A 21035-nucleotide genomic window follows, 5' to 3' on the forward strand; every position below is an offset into this window, starting at 1 on the left:
ACTCAATCCCGCACACAGACAGAAACGCAGGCTGACGTGGGCCTGCACACCGCAGCAGACACAGACACGCTGACACACATGCAGAAACAGACGTTCTGACATATATGCAAACCAGGACACGGGCAGAATATTATGCAAGCATGTGCATGCTTACTTTACCCAGACACACACACACACACAGTAGTGGAAGATTCTCTTGCTCCTTCTCACCTTGAACTGTCATTGCCTCTAAATAGGCCAATAGTCAACCCCAGTGCAGACTGTCTGGATGTTGCATAGCCTGCTCATTTAGGACACACAGTTATCCTCAAAGTCACCTCTCCAGACTTTCAAACAACGTCTTGCTCGGATAGAGAGATAGATGGATATTTGCATGATGAGTGCCAAGTCTGCACTTTGAGAGTTTCTAAAACAGTCACTGTTCATTTGTTGACAGTGAAAATATATTATGAGGTATTGGATCATTTGGGAAAGAATGCATAAACACAGACTAATGATAGGCATGAGAGGACCGCTTGTAGCAAACGTCTTTAATCTGATTTGATCTTGGAAATGTGAAGTTGAGGTACTGGATGTACTGAGACTTGTGACTATGAAATGTTTCTTGATCGTGCTTAGTAAAATCTTGTTTCCTTTTATAATATTTTCAAATTGAGACTATCCTATTATTCCCCCACACATACATTCACTCACTTACATTCATGTTGTTACATTGAAAGAATAGAAATAAGTAGAGTAAAATGATACAGAGTTCCACTTAATCTACAAAATAGCTGCAGTTAATCAAAAACATCAGTTTAATTCACGTAAAAAGATGTCACAAGAACACATAAGATTTCTTTGTAATACATTTCAATGACTTTCAGCATTTGAGTTTACAGTTTATCATCTAATTCTTATTTCTGTGACACAGTTTGAATCTGAACAGATCAAACATTCCTTACAAATTTAGTGACGGACAGATGTAATTACAGAAATGTGGCTCAACAGTAAGAAAAAAAACTCAATGTTATTTTGGAAAACAAACACATAACAAGACAAACTTTTAGTTAAAAGAAAGTTACTTTTTACACTTATGGTTGCGCTTTTAGCCTTAAGACATGTAAATCATTTGTTCGACCTCTTGTCACATCGAGTCCCAGAGGCGAGGGAACAAAACGTTCTGCTTCAAAGAGGAGCGTGTATCACATGACCAGCGCCCACTTGACTTTTTTTGCATTTTGGCACGGGTGTGGGATCGCAGGCCTTTCAAATGTGACACAAACGTCAAAGACTAATGCACAACGAGAACAAAAAAACTTTATAGATTTATTTTTAAATACACGGTAGGAGGTGAAGTGCTTGTCTCAAGTATGTTGGATGCCAACACCATCAGAGTATAAGATAATGACGTGCAGAGCGTTATCTTGCATCGTATGGAAAAATGTAGAAAAGCTCCACTGAGTTTTAAAAACTGAGCAGAGATGAGTTAGCATAAACATCAGCTCCGGATGGTGTATCAGTTTTGGATCTTAAGAATGCTCCTCTTCTCCAGATCGTTCATCTCTTTGAGAATCAAAGCAACGTTGTAACGAAGCTCCTGGAATTTAGACACGGGTACCTGGAAAAGACCACAGAACATGTAGCACACCCACAAAGTGTTCAGCATTAAAAATAACCACACAGCCACATTCCACAGCTGTTTACTGTGTGTCTGAATGTCTAAAAATGCAAGAAATAGTCATTGAAAGTGTTCTTAAAAACCTGAATTTCTACCTAAATGATGTAGATGGACTCCTTGCAAAATGCTGTGCTCTAATACTTAAGCCCAGAGTTTCATTTGCTGCCTCCCTAATTTCTGTCCCTGTCATCCCTGTGTTTAAGTCTCAAGCCGGGTGTGAGTCACCATCTGTTTGCAGTGGTCAGACTGCAAACAGACACAAGTGCTAATTAAGAAGAGTGTGCTGAAGGAGGAAGAAGACATCTCTTCTGTTTGCTATTCATCCTCCCTTCACTTCCAGAGAAGCACGCGTCAGGTGGAGATGAGCTGCACCCATCAAGAGAAACTGCACATCGAATGTTGCTGCTGCTTATCTTCTAATTCTGCTATAATCTGATTACATAATCGCTGCACATCCGTAGTAGGTGTCCTTGTCCTGCTTCTGCTCCGACCACACTGGTAGTCAGCTTTGAAAGAAGTTGTGGATTCTAGTTTGTCATTTTGAGGCTGATGTGGAGTATGGCGCCCCCTGCTGAATAAGACGTACATTACACCGTGGCAGTGAGGCTGCCGCACATTCTGGTGGAGTCCATCTATTAATTCTTCATTTTTTCTGTTTTAAAAGTGACACTTTTGCATTTATGTGAATGGATATCAGACTTTTTTACTGTAGTTTTTTTCTGTAAGCTGATAAAAGACAAAAATAAGATTCAGAAATGCAACTGTTCTTTTAGCATTTAACAAAACAATATTTGTAATAAGCACAAGCAAGCTGACTAGAACAGAAATAACACTGCAATCGTATCGGGGCACTTGGTCAAGGACAGCTTGTAGGTTAGGCTGCTGTTAATAAACGTTACTTCCTCTGTAATCCTGTTATGCAATAACTGAAACAGACCTACATTAGCCCACTGGCTTACAACCAACATGTTTAACACTCTGCTGTGATAATCCAGGAATAACTACTACAGTGCACAACCATCATCGGTCATGTGAAGAAAAAAATCCATATGATGTTAACAGGTTTCTCAAAAGAAAATCAGTGCTTAGCTCCTGAGAATGAACTCATTTCCAGTGCATATTTTAAGTGTAGCTTTGCATGATTTACATTTAAAAGTAATCGTTATTTATCCATGTACTAGGACTTTGTGCAACCCAGTTCCCCTCCACTGTCTGGCACATCGCCCCCCCTGTTTCAGGCCACCCTCGCTTTTAACTGATATTCTAGCTTCACCTTCATCCACCTTTAGCAGCAGGTGTGTGGGGATGTCGTGCTCACAGCTAGAACTGTGTGTCTGAGATGACCATAGTAAGGATCTCCTCGCTCACTGACATTAAGAGCCAACAGTTTTTACAAGGCTCTATGCAGTCCCTTGAAAAACTAAGTACATCCCATGATTCACCCTCAGGAACAACCACTTAAAGGTTTTTGTTTTTTTCTGGGTGAATTTATCTATTTCAGCCCACTCTTGACAACACGGCTTCAGTTCATTGAGGTCTGTGGGCATTTGTTAATTCACAGCACTCTTAAGATCCCACTGAAGCATTTCAGTCATGCTCAGGTCTGGATTTTGGCTGGACCATTGCAACACCTTGAGTCGTTTCCTTTTTAGTTGTTCTGTTGGAGATTTGCTCATGCACAAGACATTTTCATGAATTTTAAAGGCATTGTTAAATCCATCCATTTTCGTAAATACTTAAAAGACAAACGCTCATCGTCATAATTATCCCTACAGCGAAATTAGAATTACCACTTAACCTAACAAGCATGTGAGTGCCAAGAGAGAATCCATGCAGGCACTTTGTTTTCCCAACATCTGGATGAGTAAAGAGGCGAGGAAACCGTCTTCTGAAAGACTGTTACTTTCAACAAGACTCTTAAAAGCCAAAAGACCAAGAGAAAAAAACCCTCTGAACTGTGGTTTTATGCACAGAAATTTGGCATGTCGATCTATACAGTGGTACTGTTATCGTCATTAAAAGTAAATAAAATGAGAATAAGAAGGGGACTGTGGGGCAGAATGTATTGTGTGTACAATCAGGAACAGGTTACTTGTTTAAATACCTCAAAGCGCTGAAACCTCCCATCTGAAAGTTTCATCTGCATGAGAACAGAAGGCTGCAGCGCTCGGGCTAAAGAGCTGTTTCGACACAGAAAAGCAAAAACATCACAAAGTCTAAAGAGTAGGACTTTAAAATGAGTGCAGTAGAATTTTTTGTAATCTTTCACTAAACACTTCTTCCTGACTTATTTCTATATTACAAGCAAGAGACGGTGGTAAGAGATGGTATTGTTCCAGGAAAGCTTTAAAACACTGTGTTAGTAGCCAGTTAACCATTAACAAAGATTTCTTGCTCATATTGCCAATGTAAACAGTTTTTGCAGTTCGTTTAGTATATTACCTTGTAGAAATGGCAACATCCACTCTCCATTTCAATTCTTCTAGTGTGGGGAGATGAGGATCCTTCTGACAGGCCGCCGCTTCTAGAGCTGCACGGCTGAAAACACAAACAGCACAGAAAATAGAACCTGATTGTAGCACTGCTCCGAGATACCGATCCTGGACATGCCTGAGGTTGTAAAATCAACATACCGATTTCCAAAAACCACACTGGAGAAATCTGTGATGAAGTCTTCGGGTATTCTAATAAAAGAAGAAAAAAACACAACAGAAATAACCTCTTCAGAATTTGGGGGGATAGATAATGAATGAAAACACAGAGAGGTGTGGAAAAAATGATTCCCCTCACCTTAGTTCCTTCAGATCTTCTTTAAAGGTCTAATCAATGCCCCATCAGGCACCACAGAAGAGGAATGAAAATGTTAGTTAAACACTCTGTTTCAGTGAATATAATTTCCAGTGCTTTAGCATCAGCTCACCTCCTGTTTAAGTAACGCTGTGGGGATGCGGATGGCCTCAGACAGCAGTCTGTGGATCCCAGCTACGATGTGACAGAGCCGCTCCTGCGGGATGACGCTGCTCTCTGCTATGGACTTCATCCCCTCTGTGCAGTCCTTCCCCTCCAGGGCACTGACCACAGCTGGACGGGGAATCATTCACAGTCACATTAAATGCACTTACCCGGCATCTTCAACTGCAAACACTTGGTCTGAATATCAGCAGAAGGTCTTATCACGATATAAACATCCTGGGACGCTGAGGAGGTCACAGCTCTACTGTGGATACTGTTATTGGTCCAGTTTCACACTAAACTTCACCAAAAGGCGTCAGTTTTATTGTTTCATGCCCAGGGTATGTATTCGAATAGACACGCTATAATATAGTTATTTAGTTCTTGCTGTTTTTTTCTGTTTTAGACTTTATTTACCTTTCAGTATTTTTCGGAACAACTCTTGGTCCACATCCTTCAAGTTTTTTGACAATGACTCGACTTCCGGTGGTATTCTGCCTCCCAGAAAGCTCAAAGAGTCCTTTGAATGGCTGGAAGACATGCCTCAGTGTTCACTAACATACAGAATTAACAGATAGAAAGATGAGAAATTAGTGTTAGAGAGGCGTTTGTCTAGCTAGTTTTGTATTTGTGCGACAGCTTCCGCCTTCATGTCACATGACTCTCATTCCGCGGAGTCTCGCGGTGAGAGCTTAGCTCGTCGTTTAGAAGAAAACGGATTTGCAAATGGAGGTGATAGAAGTGGTCTCTTTTTGAACAACCAAAAGGTAGGATTTTTAATAGCGATAGCTTCTTAGTTACAGCTTAGGCCTGTTCACATACCGTTCACACATGGTATTTGTTGGGAAATGGGAGTTTCAGATCGTTTTGTATATTAGCAAACGCTACATAGATATTTCGGAGGATTAGCAGCAAGCTAAGGATGTTAGCTTGTGTTGTGATGTCAGAGGCTTATGCTCGCGTTTTCTAAACACGATACTGTTTATATAAGTTCTACTCAAGCTAATGGAGCTAACATTATCAAAGCTTTTATATATATGTATGCGAGCGCGCGCGCGCTTTTAACGCGTGGGGTTATGTTTACCGTAACTTGAAGTATTCAGGCTGTTTACCAGTTACTTTGAGTCTAAGCTGTGCCAAATAACAGACCAGTAACTGATTATGAGCTTTATTATTAGCACAGTTGCTAAGTAAAAAGCATTCATAGTAGGAAGCCTAACTAGTTTTTCCATTAAAGTAACTCTGTAGATATTTCTTCTTACTGATGTTTGGACGAAAAACAGGTTTTCACCATTAGATACTTTTTTAGTATCTGAACAATCAGAATTAGATTTATTGACCAAGTACATGTACACATACAAGGGACAGGCGTCCGTTTTTTTTCTTTGATCCCAGTATAAACAGAATAGACATGCGCAGTACAAACAATAAAAAACGTGTGCAGTGGTGCAAAGATGTTAGAATAAATTATAGAATAATTTATTAACTCGAGAGATGAACTAGTATCACAACACAATTTGGCAAAGAAACAATTTTAACATGAACAAAACACTGCATATCTCGCAGTGTTTTTAGTAAACTTTTCAATTGGACAACGGAAGAATTGGCAAGCCTATGAAAACTGTCTGCAGGAGATGAACAGCGTGTGAAAGTCATGTCCTGCAGAAAAAGAAATAAACCAGCAATGACCAGAAACAGGACCTGAGGGATACATCTGGTCCTGCAGTCGTCATCCATGTACTGTTCACCAAAGCCTCCTCATCAGAAATAGGGCTGCAACGATTCGTCGAAGACGTCATTAATAAAAATGTGTTGAGGCGTCATATTCGAAAACGACGTAAACGTGTTTTTGTAACTGCAATACACCACAGGAAGTTATGGGGGCAGTATCGCTTATATGGTCTGGCCAGACTGCACTCAATACTAACGAAGAAGAACGTAGCCGCGAACCGCAAAACAAGTTAGCTTACCTGTCGGAAGCTTCTAAGGATAATTCTTGCTAAGCCAACACCATTTCAGTTTTGGTAACTAATGAGTGAAATACGATAGTAAACCATTAAACAGGAGTAACTACACTGTCTCTTAGTTTATTAATATTAGCTGTTATTCTGAATTGTACACATCTTCCACCTAACGTTAGGTAGTTAATCTAGGTTTGTGTATTTTGATGGATGCAGTCCCCCGTAAAAACTATATAGCAAAGAAATCAAAGAGAATTTTTGCTAACATTGGGGTTTGGGCCAGCATTATGTTTATGTAAACAGTGTCATCAACAGTTGTGTTCACAAACAAGCCTTATGAAGGTTAACACACGTACAGACCAGTATAACGACCTTGCATAATGTATTTATTTAAAGGTGTATTGAAAAATAGCCCTGCCTATTTATTACTCTCCTCCTTTATTTCAGGTACAGATTTACCATGTCTGAATCTTTGTATGAGAAGTTTTTGGCCCCGGAGGAGCCTTTCCCTCTCCTCTCCCAAAGGGCCAACCTGAGTGATGTGGGAACTCTGGATGTCAGCGATTTTGGCTGTCAGCTATCATCGTGTCATCGAACGGATCCTCTGCATCGGTTTCACAGTAACAGGCAAGTACAGAATGACTGTATTTGTGTTTGTACTTGTATGTACTGTGCCTGTATACTCCTATTTTGGAGCTCTGTAGTGGTGTGTAGCCTACAATGCTGAGGATACAGACCTGAATGACATCCCCATTGCCTTTAACGCTCTGAGTTCAATTCGATTCAGTTTTATTTATACAGCACCAAATCACAACAACAGTCCCCTCAAGGTGCTGCTACTGTAAAGTGCCTATTGTTAGCCCACTATCTGTGTAAGAGGAAATTCTAAGTGGCTTGCTAAGCTAGCAGTCAGTCTTGTTGCTGGGGGGCTGGAGGAATCCCAGCAGTGAGAGGTTTCAGATTTTCACAGCTCATATTTACACCTCAGTTTGTAAAACTACCAAAACCCTTAAAGAGTAGACATAGGATCTTTAATGTTACCGTGTAACAATGATGGGATTTCAGTAGAGTTTGGTAAATTACCACTCTTGGTGGTGCGAAGTAATCCTTGGCTGATGAATGAAGTATCTGTTAGTTGTCGCTCTTTTGGGACTATCCAGATTCTTTTCTTAAGGAAGTAACTGCATCAGATAAACTCTGTGTGCCACAGATGTGCATGAGCGGTATGCCCTGTAAATGCAGAAGAACTTTAAACGGGAACATCCTGTTGCCCGTTTCCAGTCTGCTTGGCAAATTGGAAGGGTTTTGTAACCGTATGTGGAAAGTTACAGATTATACTCCTCTGCAGCCAAAATGCTTCCACGTAAATGCAGTCAAACTTTACCCATTTACTAATGCTAAACTTGTTTAAATTATTCTAATTGTTAAATTTGGAGTAGGTGCTAATTTTCAGACAGCAGCTCTTCATAAACTACAGAGTTTACACATTTTTTATGAAATTTGCTGATATGAAGCATAAAATCCAATTTTCAGATTTCACATCATATGATGATCTCTTGGATTAGACACATTCCCAGTAACAGGAATTCTATAATGCAGCAAAGTAAAGTAAAATCTTTTTTATGCATATTAAAAATTCACACAAGTTATATATTTTTTTGTTTGCATTTCATTCACAATATGCTATTGAAAGTACTGTGACTCATATAATGTGCACCAGTGAAATGTATATAGCCTTTACATTTCCTCTACTGGTGTCTTGAATTGTTGAATGATGGAATAAGTCAATAGTCAGACATGTAGACATGTCAGAAAACCAGAACGTCTACATATCATGACCTGCGTTCCATGTCAAAACTGATTCATGAGTTAGTGTGTTCTAGTACTAAAGTTGGAAAAGCACGAAAAACGGGATCAGTTGTGCGTCTTAACAATTTGGAGCCATTTATGCATCACATCTACAGCACAATACTTGTAATTTTTTGTGCTTAAGAACACAGCAGCAGTGCGTTCATTGCTCTTTGTTTGGTTTATTTAGTCGTTTATTTACTTTGACTTTGACTTTCACGTTAAGTCTTCTCTATAATGAAGAAAGGTGAAATATCATATGAAGTGACCATAAACAGATGAAAAAACATAAGCTAACAGTTCATGATTAAAACTCATGTTAACAGTGTGCATAGGTATAAAATGTTAAACATAAAATATCTTGGAAATTGTAGCCAATCAAGTATTTGAACTGTCATATTAGGATTTAGCAAATTAAACACAAACATAAGAAATAAAAGTGTTTTATCTCCAAATCAGACAGTAGCTGAAACATTGTTGCCAAGTGTTACAGCCTGAAACTGTGCAAAATAGTTTAATTATCACCTAACAGTGGCTGCTAAGAGAACAACTGTTGGAGCAACGTTTTATTACCTTAATTTGAAGGCACAGACGAACAAAGGTCCAGCTGTTCTGTAATCCTCCCCAAATCCTTCATCTGTGCTTTTCTTTTACCTTACCGCTCTAAAAAGAGAGAAGAGAACAACTAATAGAAGTCACTTAAAATATTTATTTTGATGTCCACTCTGTTCTCCTCAGGTGGAACCTTACTTCCTGTGGTACCAGTGTTGCCAGCTCTGAGTGTAGCGAGGAGCTCTTCTCCTCCGTCTCTGTGGGGGATCAGGACGACTGCTACTCCCTTCTGGACGACCAAGAACTCACATCGCTGGATTTGTTTCCCGAAGGCAGTGTTTGCAGTGACGTCTCCTCCTCTATCAGCACATACTGGGACTGGTCTGACAGTGAATTTGAGTGGCAGGTAGCTTATGAGTCGGTCTGATTTTTAATATTCTGTAGGCGCTCATGTTTAGTAGGAGTTGTAAGTCGTTTGAACTTGGTTGCTTTATCTGTATGAATGTGGAAAATGGCTTTCCTAAACAATCCTTTCTTGTCATTTCCTAATCTAATTGTTTGCATTGTTGTTTTCCCAGTTACCAGGAAGTGACATTGCAAGTGGCAGTGATGTCCTCTCTGACATAATTCCAAGTGTGCCAAGTTCACCATGTTTGTTTTCCAAGAGGAAGCCGAAGCCCCACCCTCATCGCAACCTGGATGAGCTGCCTTGGAGTGCCATGACCAACGATGAACAGGTAAACAAAACAAGCATATTTTTGTGCTGAGTGCTCAGAATCAGCCAGGTGTTTTCTGTCTTGCGTGGTTTTGTTTGTTGCAGTGTGTCGTCTATTATTTATTCATTTGTTTGTCTATTTTTTACCTGTAATACATTTTAATATACAGTCAGTTGAACTGGTGTGTTTTTCCCCCAACCTGTCGTGGCAGATGGCCCCGCCCCTCCCTGAGCCTGGTTCTGCTGAAGGTTTCTTCCTGTTAAAAGGGAGTTTTTCCTCCTCGCTGTTGCCAAAGCGCTTGCTCATGCAGAGTCATATGGGGTTTACTTTGTATTATTCTAGCGTCTTTACCTTACAATGTAAAGCGCCTCGAAGCAGCCGTCGTTGTGATTTGATGCCATTTAAATAGAACTGAATTGAATTGCATTTCCACATCTAGGTGGAGTACATCGAGTACCTGAGCCGGAAGGTCAGCACAGAGATGGGCCTGAGAGAGCAGCTCGACATCATCAAGATCATTGACCCCTGTGCTCAGATCTCTCCCACTGACAGCGAGTTTATCATCGAGCTCAACTGTCTCACTGATGAGAAGCTCAAACAGGTGAGCAGCAACAACAGCTTTGTAGCTGCTGCATATTGAGGAGCAGCGCTGTCGAGAGTTGTTCAGAAACTCCCCTTTTAATGGATCTGTGTGACGTCATCAGGTGCGTAACTACATCAGGGAGCACAGCCCCAGGCAGCGAGCCAGCAGCACCAGGGAGGGCTGGAAGAGGAGCAGCCACAGCAGTGCCAGTACAGGCGGCATCAGCGGAGCCAGCAGCAGTAACGCCAGCATGGTCAGCTCTGCCAGCTCCTCCACTGGATCTACTGCCTCCAACTCTGTAGCAGGTACGATGCTGCCTGGTTTGACACCGCCACAGGAGTCTGTGCTTATGTTGGTACTTCCAGCTTTTGCCAAGATACAATTGTTCCCCTGCATTCTGGTCTTGATGTTTCTAACAGTGTCTGTGTCTTGTGTTCCAGGGGGTACAGCCTCTGCCTGTAGTGGGAGCAGTGTTGCCAATATTAGCAGAGCTCACAGTGATGGAAATCTTTCCAGTGCTGCAGAACGCATACGAGACTCTAAAGTAAGAAAGATGAGCATGTTGAAAAATTAAAAACGGTCTTTATTTTCTTGGTAAATATTTTGCTCTGCAGAGTCCAGACCAATGGTTATAATTACCTAATATATCTCTGAAACACTGGAAGAACAGTTGCAGATTTTGATTGTTCTATACAGAAGAACATTTGGCATTGTGTTAATAATTGTTACACCTTTTCTGCCCTTGAAACTTGAGTGAGCGTTTTCCACAAATGAACGCTTGCTTGGAAGCCTTTCTTGGACTTATAACAGGCGACCAAGTTGTTATCAGCTCCAGTCTCCATCTTCTCTTTCCTCCGTCTATCTCTCCCGCTGGGCTGCATGCACCGCTCCTCCCCTCACCCTCACACTGTGGTGTAGCAGCAGAGGAGACTAACCGTGTGACTATAATACCTGAGAGCAGAGGTGGGCCCACGTGAGAAACTGGGACTCTTGTGGAGGATCACTACAGGCGTATGAGTGTGGAGACTCACTGTGAATCTAAGAAAGTGAAGACTGGGGTTGGTGTGATTACGAGAAACCACTCAGCATTTCAGAGCTAGGCTTTTTTTTTTTTTTTTTTTTTTAAACAACCTCATGAACTTTGTCAGACAGCAGAGTTTACATTTCTTTAAACTGCTGTTAATTGCGACTTTAAATATTGACATCCACTGTGACCTAAAATGATTATGATCTTCTCTAATGTGAACTGTTGAGGAAAAATAATTGATTCAGTGAGTTAATCAGTTTGGTGAACTTTGATGTGCTGTGTTAGAATAGAGGTCATCACTTGTGTGATCTTTGATTGTTTTTTCCTCAGACAGAAACACTGAAAGTCTCAGAGTGCAGTCTGACTGTAATCAGGGGGCAACGTGATGGAGATCACACAGTAAAGAGAGTATAGATTCTCAGTGTTTAGATTTTAGCCTGGATCAGCTGTGAGTTGGCTCGTTAGGATCGGTTAAGTCACAAGATGTAGGAAAGTATCCCAAGACCAACAAGAATTTCTTTGCAGCCTTGTCTCTAAGCTTTGATCCTGAGGTGAATTGTGTGTTTTGTCTTGCATTGTGTAACATTTTCCAGTGCCAGTTCTGTTGCTGTACTATGATTCCCACAGTTGTTCTCAACCAAAGAAAGTCTCAGTTGACTGAAATCGTACCGGCTCTTTAACCAGTTGAGTGGTTGTTGGATGAGGATCATGGGTATGTGCTTTGTCTCTAGCTTAAATATCTCTTTCATTGTTTGTGGAGTATACTTGAGTCTTTTCAGGCTAAACAAATTGCACAATAAGGTTCATTTTACAAGAAAACTATTTGTAAACTGCAATCATAACAACAGAAATCAGTCTTATTTGGGGACATATGAGAGAGCAGGTGTCACATCCAGCTTAAGCTGGTTGTAGCTGACAGATGGTGGAGCTGGTGAAGCAGAGGCTGGATGTTCACAACAGCTGTGAGAACGTGCCTACACAGTTTCAGATGAAATGCTCTGATGGTTGTTGAGCTGTGAAATGCAAACTACTGAAAGGGTTGAAGTCGACTTGTTGCATCCCTTTCTACAAAATGCTGCCACACTGCTGACTTATTATTATTATTATTATTATTATTATTATTATTATTATTATTATTAACCTCTCTCCACACACCGTCTCTTCCAGAAACGTTCAAAGCAGCGAAAGCTTCAGCAGAAAGCCCTCCGCAAGCGACAGCTCAAAGAGCAGCGGCAGGCCCGAAAGGAGCGACTGAGCGGGCTGTTTCTGAACGAGGAGGTGCTGTCGCTACGGGTGACGGAGGAGGACGATCACGGAGACGACCTGGACATACTGATGTGACACCAGTGAATCAATCAGTGCTCCCTCTACGCCTGCTTTCACTCCACCTAGTCACTAGCATAGAGCTTATAGAACGCGCTAATCCACATCGCTGCATGCGTTAGCTCCGCATATGCTAACATGCTTAGAATGCTTTTTGTAAGAACAATGTGATGGCCAGTAATTGCTTCTTGCAGCATATAACTTAGCTCGACATATTGTTTGCTAATACTAGTGTTACCTGCTGGTGTGTAAATTGCTAAGTGCTGCAGTCACTACTGCTCTAGTCAATGTAGCAGTGATAAAACGCTGCTAATGCTTTAATAGCCACAGTCTCACCTGCTTACAGCCAGAGGTTAGCGCTGCAGCTCCTTAGAAGTTTGCAAATGAATTCACACTACTAATGATGATTATGGCATCTTAATGCAGGTAATAAGAGGTTTGCTTATAGATGCTGTAAGATCGTATATTCACTACTACCTGTACAACCATGTCTAGCAGAAGGACAGATCAGACGAGAGAGCTGGACTTTGGCTACATTTTGCTTCAGTGGGAGCGATGGCAAAGGCTTTATTACCCACAGGGAGCTAGATCCAAGCTTTTGATGATGATGTAATTTGATCTGCTTACAAATATGTTCATAATCAGCAGGATGAATTGGTCTTGTCAGATTTAAAGTGCTCATACGTTTCTCCTTAACAGCCTCCTAATTTCATTTTGGTTTTTTACAAGAAAAAGCATTTTAATGTTCAAAAACTCTGATTATCTTTCCTCTGACCTTCTCCTGTCTCTTTAAGGCGCCCCCCTGTGGCGTTTCTCAGCATTACGATTTAGATTCAGCTCCGTCTGCGTCCTACGATTGAAGCTAATGTTAAAGTTAGCCATGTATGCCACACATTCTTTCACTTTTAAGTTCCTCTTAAATAGAAACATGCCCCAAATCCTGGAACAGCTGCAGTCTTGTGTGAAATAAGTCGGATATCTTTGCTTCTGGAACATCAGGATTTTCAGCAGTGCTCAGCTGAAAGATTCGGCTGGTTCACATTAATGTACTTTATGGATTTTATGGTTGTATTTAATGCTGCTTGGTGGAGCATTATATCATTGTGTAACTGGAGTGAAGATTGGACTAAAACTAATCCTTCAAGGCAGCTGAGCAGCATTTTCCCTGGACTTTGATCTTTTATAGGTTTGAATAAAAGAAGGCAGATAACAGGCTAAAAGACACAGAGATCCTTTAAGCATATTATGGGCAGTTTAACATGTCTGTAAACTTACTGTAAATATAATCCCTCTCACACTGTGTCGACACATTCTTGATGCTGAAACTGCACATCGATGCGCTGATTGTTATCTTTAGGAGAAAACATGAATGCAAACTACGACTGTTTAGGTGTGGAAAGTGCAGCGAGCTGGTCTGTCTTTCTCTCTGCTGAGCTTTGTGGTCCCATTTCACTTTTAAGGCTTAGAGGGAGCACTGAAACTCTGCATGTTTCAATCGTCACCCACAGCGAATCCCCACGTTGACCAGAAACTAACAACTTGCATCATCGTTTGCAAACACCTGTTGAAATAGCTTACCTGTGTTGTAAATAAGCGATCGGTACCATCATATTTACTGCTTGTTTTCAAGGTTTCCTCGGTGATAAAGTTTCTTTCCTTTTGAGTGTGTATGTAAATGATGGACATGGCAAACTAACTGCTCATTGGGGCTTGAATGCGTTGCTAGGTTGCCGCCGATCCTTTCAGATATTTTTAGTCATATTTTGATGTGTTTCGTTGTTTTCATCACTTTTATTTGCTCTTTTTTTTTTTTTTTGTTTTCTTGAACTCCTACTTGAATGTTTGACCCTCATTGTTTGAGCGATTTTGGGAATTGTGGACGTTTTATAGGTTTTTAAAGACCACACTTTGCTCAGTGGCTGGTATGGTTTTGGAGCTATTCTTCAGCTTCTTATTTGAGCCGTCAACGTGGTTTCCAGAGATGTGCTCGCTTTGCTCTGAAGATTCAAATCCCAGACAAAGTGCTGATGAAGCAGGACAGCGTTCTGTGGAGCTACTGGGATGTTTTCTTCTTTTCTTTTTCTTGTTAACTTGTAGGAAAGATTTTTTTTCTCCACAGCTTCTCGGCTGTAACCTGATGAACCACTACAACTGTCGGCCTAAAAGCTGCCGTTTCTGATACTTGATGTGGACTGAGCCGCGGCTCTTGTTTCTGTCTTGTGTATAAAATAATTACAGCAGTCATGTCGGAGGAAAAACAGCTTTGTGTATTCTGTAGCAATGAATTAGTAAAACTCTATTTTGAAAAATGACATAATTTTGAAATAAAAATAAAATAAGTGATGCAACAGAGTAACTTCAGCAGATAAAATGCCATTAACTGCTGACAATGAATGATATTAAACTTACAAACATACACAGGATGTTTTGAAAGGGAAGCCCACTGTGGTGGTGGTATATTACGCAGGTGAAAATGTTTTCATTGGCTACTAAAGCAAAGAGTGGATTTACATGCGTTAACTCCTGATTAACATGATTCTGGAACAGTGTTATTGTGTTTGAACAACAGGGTTGAAGGGAGACTGAGCAGTTCACTCAACGCTTCCTGTTTAGTGTGAACTCGACAAATAAACATTCAGTGTTGCATCTTTTCTACACGTGTGCTTATTTTGACTTGCAACTTCTGTAGAGGAGAGCATGACTCATTAAGTTATTCATCAGTTTGCAAATTTCAAACAGTTTTTATTGACCGCTGAATCACTGTGATTTTTATTTTCCACAATAATTAACAAAGAAAAGCACACTTTGGCTTTTCACAGCTCATCGGCCGCTCCTTTGTGTAGTAAGTTCAGGATGGAGATTGAGATCTTTTGGAGGGAACCCCATCAAGAAGAAGGATCAATGGACTTCCCTGTTTTGCCCGGCCCCAGAGCTCACTGGAAGAAAACTTCTGCATTGAATTTAGTGCATATTTATAATAAATAAACAAGAAACACATATACCTTTTAATTAGGTTATTCCAAATAGACAAGGATTCATTATTGTGATGATGGTACAAAGTCAGCCTATGAAATGTTAAAAATGAAAACTAGTGTTTCAAATATTGTACGCTCTTACTGGATTTCGGCAAGCAATAGTTTTTCTCATTTTTCCTTTTGAAAGGTTTACCATTCTGTAAAATGGAACGATATCCATTGGATTTTTGCCACATTTTCAAACAGTGAAGAGCAGAAAGTTATATCACGATCATGACCGTTTTGCTTTTTGTTTCCCTCTATACAGCACAGGTAACAAATCAAATCAAATCACCTTTATTGTCACATCACATGTGCAGGTACACTGGTACAGTACATGCGAGTGAAATTCTTGTGTGCAAGCTTCACAAGCAACAGAGTTGTGCAAAATACAATAACGTGCAACAAGCAAAATATAAAAATGGTTAATCTAAAAGTAATAAATATATGTACCATATATAAAGGTATATACATTACTGAATGTGTGTACTAAATATGTTTTTCTACGTGTGTGTGTGTGTGTGTGTGTGTGTGTGTGTGTGAGTGTGTATATACATGTTTTACAAATGAAATAGAGTAAACAATAAAATAAGATATATAAAATATAAAATATACAGAGGTAGGTATGTGCAAAACAGTGGCATTAATGTACAGTGTGGAGTGCATAATGTTGAAGTTCCAGTAGTGAGGGTGAGTGTCTATGACGTGTTCAGCAGTCTGATGGCCTGGTGGAAAAAGCTGTCTCTCAGTCTGCTGGTGCGGGACCGGATGCTGCAGAACCTCCTTCCTGATGGAAGTAGTCTGAAGAGTTTATGGCTGGGGTGACTGGAGTCCTGATGATCCTCCCGCTTTCCTCAGGCACCGCTTCCTGTAGATGTCTTGGAGGAGGGAAGCTCACCTCCAATTATCCGTTCAAACACCGCACTACTCTCTGGAGAGCTTTGCGGTTGTAGCGGTGGTGTTGCCATACCAGGTGGTGATGCATCCAGTGAGGATGCTCTCAATGGCACAGCGATAGAAGGTCCTGAGGATGCGGGGGCTCATGCCGAATCTTTTCAGTCTCCTGAGAAAGAAGAGGCGCTGCTGCGCCTTCTTCACTGTCTTGTTTATGTGTACTGACCACGTAAGATCCTCAGCCAGATGTACACCAAGGAAGCGGAAGCCACTACAGAAACATATACCTGTGTATCTTCTGTCTTCCAGGTGTATTTCATGAAACAAGGCATTCTGTAAGATGGCAAACTGACATATTTATTGGGTCTCAAGATTCAGAAAAGAGAGAAGGCACAGGGCTGAAAAATAAAAGCCCAACCTGTGACATCACATAAATGGATAAACAGATTGGCTGGAAATCAGTGTGCTTTTACCTTTTAGTAGTTCTCATTTGTTATTTGCTTCCTCCTGTTGCAGTTGTGCTCATGAGTAAAATAACATATGTGGGTAAGATATAGCTTTTACTGATTTGCACATTTGGTGTGATGCTGACCTCATTTTCACCAAAATGAATCTGAATATATAAAACAAGTAAAAACAAATACAAGCTTGTAAAGTTCCCTTCAGGAAGAAGGACAAATAACAGGAAAGGACCCAAAAAACGCAGAATAAAATAAAGCATTTTGTGCTGTAATAATGAATTTAATTGTCCAATCAAACCTGCATCAGTGAATTCATTTCAGAATTGATTTTTTACTGAGTTGATTAAGATTTGGGACTGTAGGGGGCAGCAGTACGTCTTAACCGGAAGAGGAACAACGAAGAAGAAAATATGATGGATGTGACGTAATAGTGTTTACACTACACCGTTGATTAGCAAGGAAGTGTAGGCTAACGGGGCTAATTTAGAGGATTTTGCTTTAAAATCGGATGTTTCTCCGTGTAGTTTGGTGGCAGTTTCCGCATTTTCCATGGGCGCTCACGGGGTTTTGGGGAACGAGCCCGACTCTATAGACTACTCTGTGCACGAAGCGTGGAACGAGGCCACGAATGTCTACCTGCTGGTGATCCTGGTCAGCTTCGGCCTGCTCATGTACGCCAGAAAGTAAGGACGCGTTTCTTTACCGTACCTCATAACGTCATTAGGACTGTAAATAACTGGTTTGGCATGAAATCACCCACCAGGTTAACATGTTACAGGTCAAACCGTGTGCTCGGTGATGATGTTCCCCTAGTTGTTTGCGGATAACGAGCACAGACTGACGCTGTTTGTTTGCGTACACTTTAGAAACAAGAGGAAGATCATGCGCATCTTCACTCTGCCTCCCGCCGTGGGCAGCAGCCCGGAGCCCAACTTCTACGACAGCCTGCAGAAGGTCCGCCTGCGACAGCAGCTGGAGATGTACTCTCTGGGTGAGGATGCATGTGGGCTGATGTGGATTGCAGTGAAACTCGAGTTGACGCTACAGTACTGTGCAAAAGTCTTGAGCCGCTTCTAATTTCCTCTTACTTTACCAGGAAGATGGGAAATAAGGTTCGGGTCTGGGTTTTTCCCTTTTCATACTATTTCTCCCTCTTCTACTTGTCAAGATTCAAGCACCCACTCCACACCATGCCGAGATATGCCATGTTTTCAGCTAACCTCTCTGTGGGAATCACCTTGTTGGTGCAAAAAGAATATTTTATTCCGGTCACACTGTTATTTTTAACTTCTTTTCTTAGATTCAGCTAAAGAAATGAAAACAAGGATGCTCCTAACACAGATACAATTACAATTTGGTTCTTTGTCAAGTGGAGTCATCCATGAGTAAGATGCCTTTTTATATGCTTGGATCATTCATAGGTCAGTGTTAAGTTGCTTAACAAAAAAATGAATAAATAAATACACGATATGGTAGAAGGACTGGACCAATGCAAGTAATGTCCAAGGATTAGTGTTTTTATTGGTGAAGACAACTTTAAGAAATTACAACAAATTCTGTCTCCATTGAAGGAAAACGGTAGGTGGCTCAAGACTTTTACACAGTACTGTAGATGCTGCCTTTATTGAACTAAAATAACCTGTAAGGTTGCACAGCAGGTCAGTGAATATTGTGTGGCAAACCTGTAAAATTACACTGGGTTGTGCTTGCTGGTGATGTCATGGCTGGATGAAACCAGAAGGGAAAGGAGGTTTGATATTGAGTTTTGGCATGTGTGTGTGTGTATGTGTGTGTGTGTGTGTGTGTGTGAGCTGCTGTTGTTCAGCCTTAGAGGTTTTGTTTTCCAGGTAAAACCTCTGCAGTCATGCCTCCCCTACTTGTCTACAGTCAGCCTCAGTAGTGCGTGCGTAATTCTAAAACACACCCCAGAGTTTAGATTCTATTGAGCTGAGCAGACTCCAGGAAGTGATAAAGTTATTATAATAAATGAATCCATCACTGGGAATTGAAATATAAGCATTCATTTTATTGATTTATTGATTAGCATTCAAATATCTCAGTGAATACAGAATAAAGATCTACCACAAAGCAAGAAAGCACGAGACAAGGCTAATCAAAAGGTATCAGCTGAAGCATTTGCTTATTACGCCAACCCTTTTAACAAAAGATCTTTTAGCACGCAGCTCATGTACACAGAGCTCGAAGCAAAGAGTAAAACAAAACAAACAAAAAACAAAACAAAACTTTCCACCTTAGATGAGTAACTACATTAAATTAAATTTCATTAATATCATCAAAGCAAAACAACCAAGAGTTTCAGTATTATTATTTTGCTCTTTTCATTCTTGATTTATGTATTTTTCTAATACTCTATTTTTAAACAAGGAAAATGAACTACACCTTTTTAAATCACTGTCATAACTATTCCACCAGTTAACTCCTCTAACAGAAACACATCTCTGCTTTATCTTTGTCCATATCTTGTTTTTTTTTTTTTTTTAAAGAAATCTGTTCCCCTTAAGTCATATTTACCAAACAAAGAGCAAAAAAGTAACCTGAAATCAGACTGTAGTGTGAAACCAGATACTAATGTAGTCGAGCCTGTGTGTGCTGGCTCAACATGGGCTGTATTAGATGAGGAAAAGTGGGGATTTTTTTTTTTTAAACTGTTGAGTTGTTATCTGGTGGTTTTTAAAAAAAAAAATGTTTTCCTTCACATTAATAAAGACATTAATTCAACATTTCAAAATGGTGCATAAAACATTCACAAGAGTGGGGAAAGCCTGCTGGACGACCTGCAGATCTTCTGCTTATTGTAATAAATCTCCGTCTGTCTCATGTCTCGTTTTCTAGCCAGGAAGTTTGAGCAGCAGCAGCAACAACAGCAGCAGGGCCAGTCAGACAGTGTGCAGCTCTCCATGGAGTGAGAGCAGGCGGCCCGTCTTCAAGCTTCTCCTGCCCGGGGGTATGAAATGACTGGGATGGCTACAGAGTTTGTGTAAAAAGAATCTGCACCCATCCTTGCTGCTTCATTCACCGTCTGACGTTTCATTTGTGCACGTGGAGCTGCTCCACAGCTACAAAACAAAGCTGTGGACGCTTTTGTACAGCTGGCAGCTAGCAGGTGTGCTGTCTCACACAACAGTGACACTAAGCAGGTGTGAAGAGCTAAAGCTGGAACTGCAGCGTTCGACACTGACACAGGCTGTAGATGTTTTATTCCATTTCTTCTTTTTTTCCAGATGTGTGCAGAGAAAAGATTCTCAAATGTGAAGATGAAGCACATAAGTCTGAAGTTACTCAGTAGTTAGATTATTTGTAAATGCATCATCTGGATCTCTGTGGGTTTTGTTTTGAAATAGCTGCTTCAGTTCACGTATATAAAGATTTTTCCTTCTAGCATTGAGCTGAAGACAGCACAGCACACTGCTGCTCTGTGAATCCCCCAGTCCTGTAACAAAAAAAAAAAAAAAAAAAATGTACATTTTAAGAGGATCTGTTACACTTACATGATTCTCGGGTCAAATGAATCGTTGTTTGTCTGAAACAGGTTGTTGGTGCAGCTCCTCAGTTCATCCACTGAAATAAACTCTGTCTGCCAGCTTTCGTCTAATTGGCTGCCCCTCACAAACTAAAAACAGCATGAGGGTGGAGCTTTGGCGCTCACAGCCAGAGGTGTGATGTCATAAGAAAGAGAAAGGGCTCTTGAGGAATCCAGAAAGATTACCATATTAGGCGTGTCCCCTCTCTGACGTCATACAGAGCCATGAGTAGAAAGGCCTGTGTGAAACAGAGTGTTTAAAGCAGCCTGAAGCTCTTTGTTTGAAATGGCTCCAAGTGAAAGCTCGTACGTAATACCAAGCTAATTATTTTGAAACTGCAACCATAGCATGATAGGTCCCCTTTAACTTTGTGGAACACCGTTATGATTTTGTGGCTGAATTTTTCACACAATCATCATTATAATAAAATGATTCTATGTTGATGGCTTAAAAGTGTGCAATGAGGTGGAATATTACTGCTGTGCTGACAGCTCTCTGTTTA

General features: G+C 40.7%; 3 protein-coding genes across 3 annotated transcripts; 2 read left to right on the forward strand and 1 right to left on the reverse strand.

The window, feature by feature from the left end:
- Positions 1-774: 774 nt before the first annotated feature.
- On the reverse strand, positions 775-5187 carry commd5 (COMM domain containing 5). The gene is made up of 7 exons (XM_031749862.2): positions 5030-5187; positions 4581-4741; positions 4451-4479; positions 4294-4344; positions 4103-4198; positions 3765-3840; positions 775-1600 (listed from the first exon to the last, which is right to left on the reverse strand). Exons 1-7 carry the CDS (start codon positions 5151-5153, stop codon positions 1499-1501), a joined length of 639 nt encoding a protein of 212 aa, XP_031605722.1. The 5' UTR covers positions 5154-5187; the 3' UTR covers positions 775-1498.
- Positions 5188-5248: 61 nt separating this feature from the next.
- fam199x (family with sequence similarity 199, X-linked) lies at positions 5249-15273 on the forward strand. Its single transcript, XM_031749860.2, has 8 exons — positions 5249-5379; positions 7021-7200; positions 9160-9379; positions 9552-9710; positions 10129-10290; positions 10394-10577; positions 10713-10816; positions 12467-15273. The coding sequence occupies exons 2-8, from the start codon at positions 7034-7036 to the stop codon at positions 12638-12640; spliced, it is 1170 nt and encodes a 389-aa protein (XP_031605720.1). The 5' UTR covers positions 5249-5379; positions 7021-7033; the 3' UTR covers positions 12641-15273.
- A 2112-nt stretch (positions 15274-17385) lies between these two features.
- On the forward strand, positions 17386-20986 carry smim19 (small integral membrane protein 19). The gene is made up of 3 exons (XM_031749835.2): positions 17386-17674; positions 17858-17982; positions 19845-20986. The coding sequence occupies exons 1-3, from the start codon at positions 17541-17543 to the stop codon at positions 19916-19918; spliced, it is 333 nt and encodes a 110-aa protein (XP_031605695.1). The 5' UTR covers positions 17386-17540; the 3' UTR covers positions 19919-20986.
- Positions 20987-21035: the final 49 nt, after the last annotated feature.

Source organism: Oreochromis aureus, linkage group 2 (genome assembly GCF_013358895.1).
Source record: "Oreochromis aureus strain Israel breed Guangdong linkage group 2, ZZ_aureus, whole genome shotgun sequence".
Lineage (NCBI taxonomy): Eukaryota > Metazoa > Chordata > Actinopteri > Cichliformes > Cichlidae > Oreochromis > Oreochromis aureus.

Coding starts and splice junctions, on each gene's coding strand:
- commd5 (XM_031749862.2), bottom strand. CDS start 5,153: ATGTCTTCCAGCCATTCAAAGGACTCTTTGAGCTTTCTGGGAGGCAGA. Junction 4,345..4,450: donor GAAGATCTGAAGGAACTAAG/GTGAGGGGAATC, acceptor TTCTTTTATTAG/AATACCCGAAGACTTCATCA. Junction 3,841..4,102: donor GATGTTGCCATTTCTACAAG/GTAATATACTAA, acceptor GTGTCGAAACAG/CTCTTTAGCCCGAGCGCTGC.
- fam199x (XM_031749860.2), top strand. CDS start 7,034: ATGTCTGAATCTTTGTATGAGAAGTTTTTGGCCCCGGAGGAGCCTTTC. Junction 7,201..9,159: donor CATCGGTTTCACAGTAACAG/GCAAGTACAGAA, acceptor TGTTCTCCTCAG/GTGGAACCTTACTTCCTGTG. Junction 10,817..12,466: donor AACGCATACGAGACTCTAAA/GTAAGAAAGATG, acceptor CGTCTCTTCCAG/AAACGTTCAAAGCAGCGAAA.
- smim19 (XM_031749835.2), top strand. CDS start 17,541: ATGGGCGCTCACGGGGTTTTGGGGAACGAGCCCGACTCTATAGACTAC. Junction 17,675..17,857: donor CTGCTCATGTACGCCAGAAA/GTAAGGACGCGT, acceptor CGTACACTTTAG/AAACAAGAGGAAGATCATGC. Junction 17,983..19,844: donor GCTGGAGATGTACTCTCTGG/GTGAGGATGCAT, acceptor CTCGTTTTCTAG/CCAGGAAGTTTGAGCAGCAG.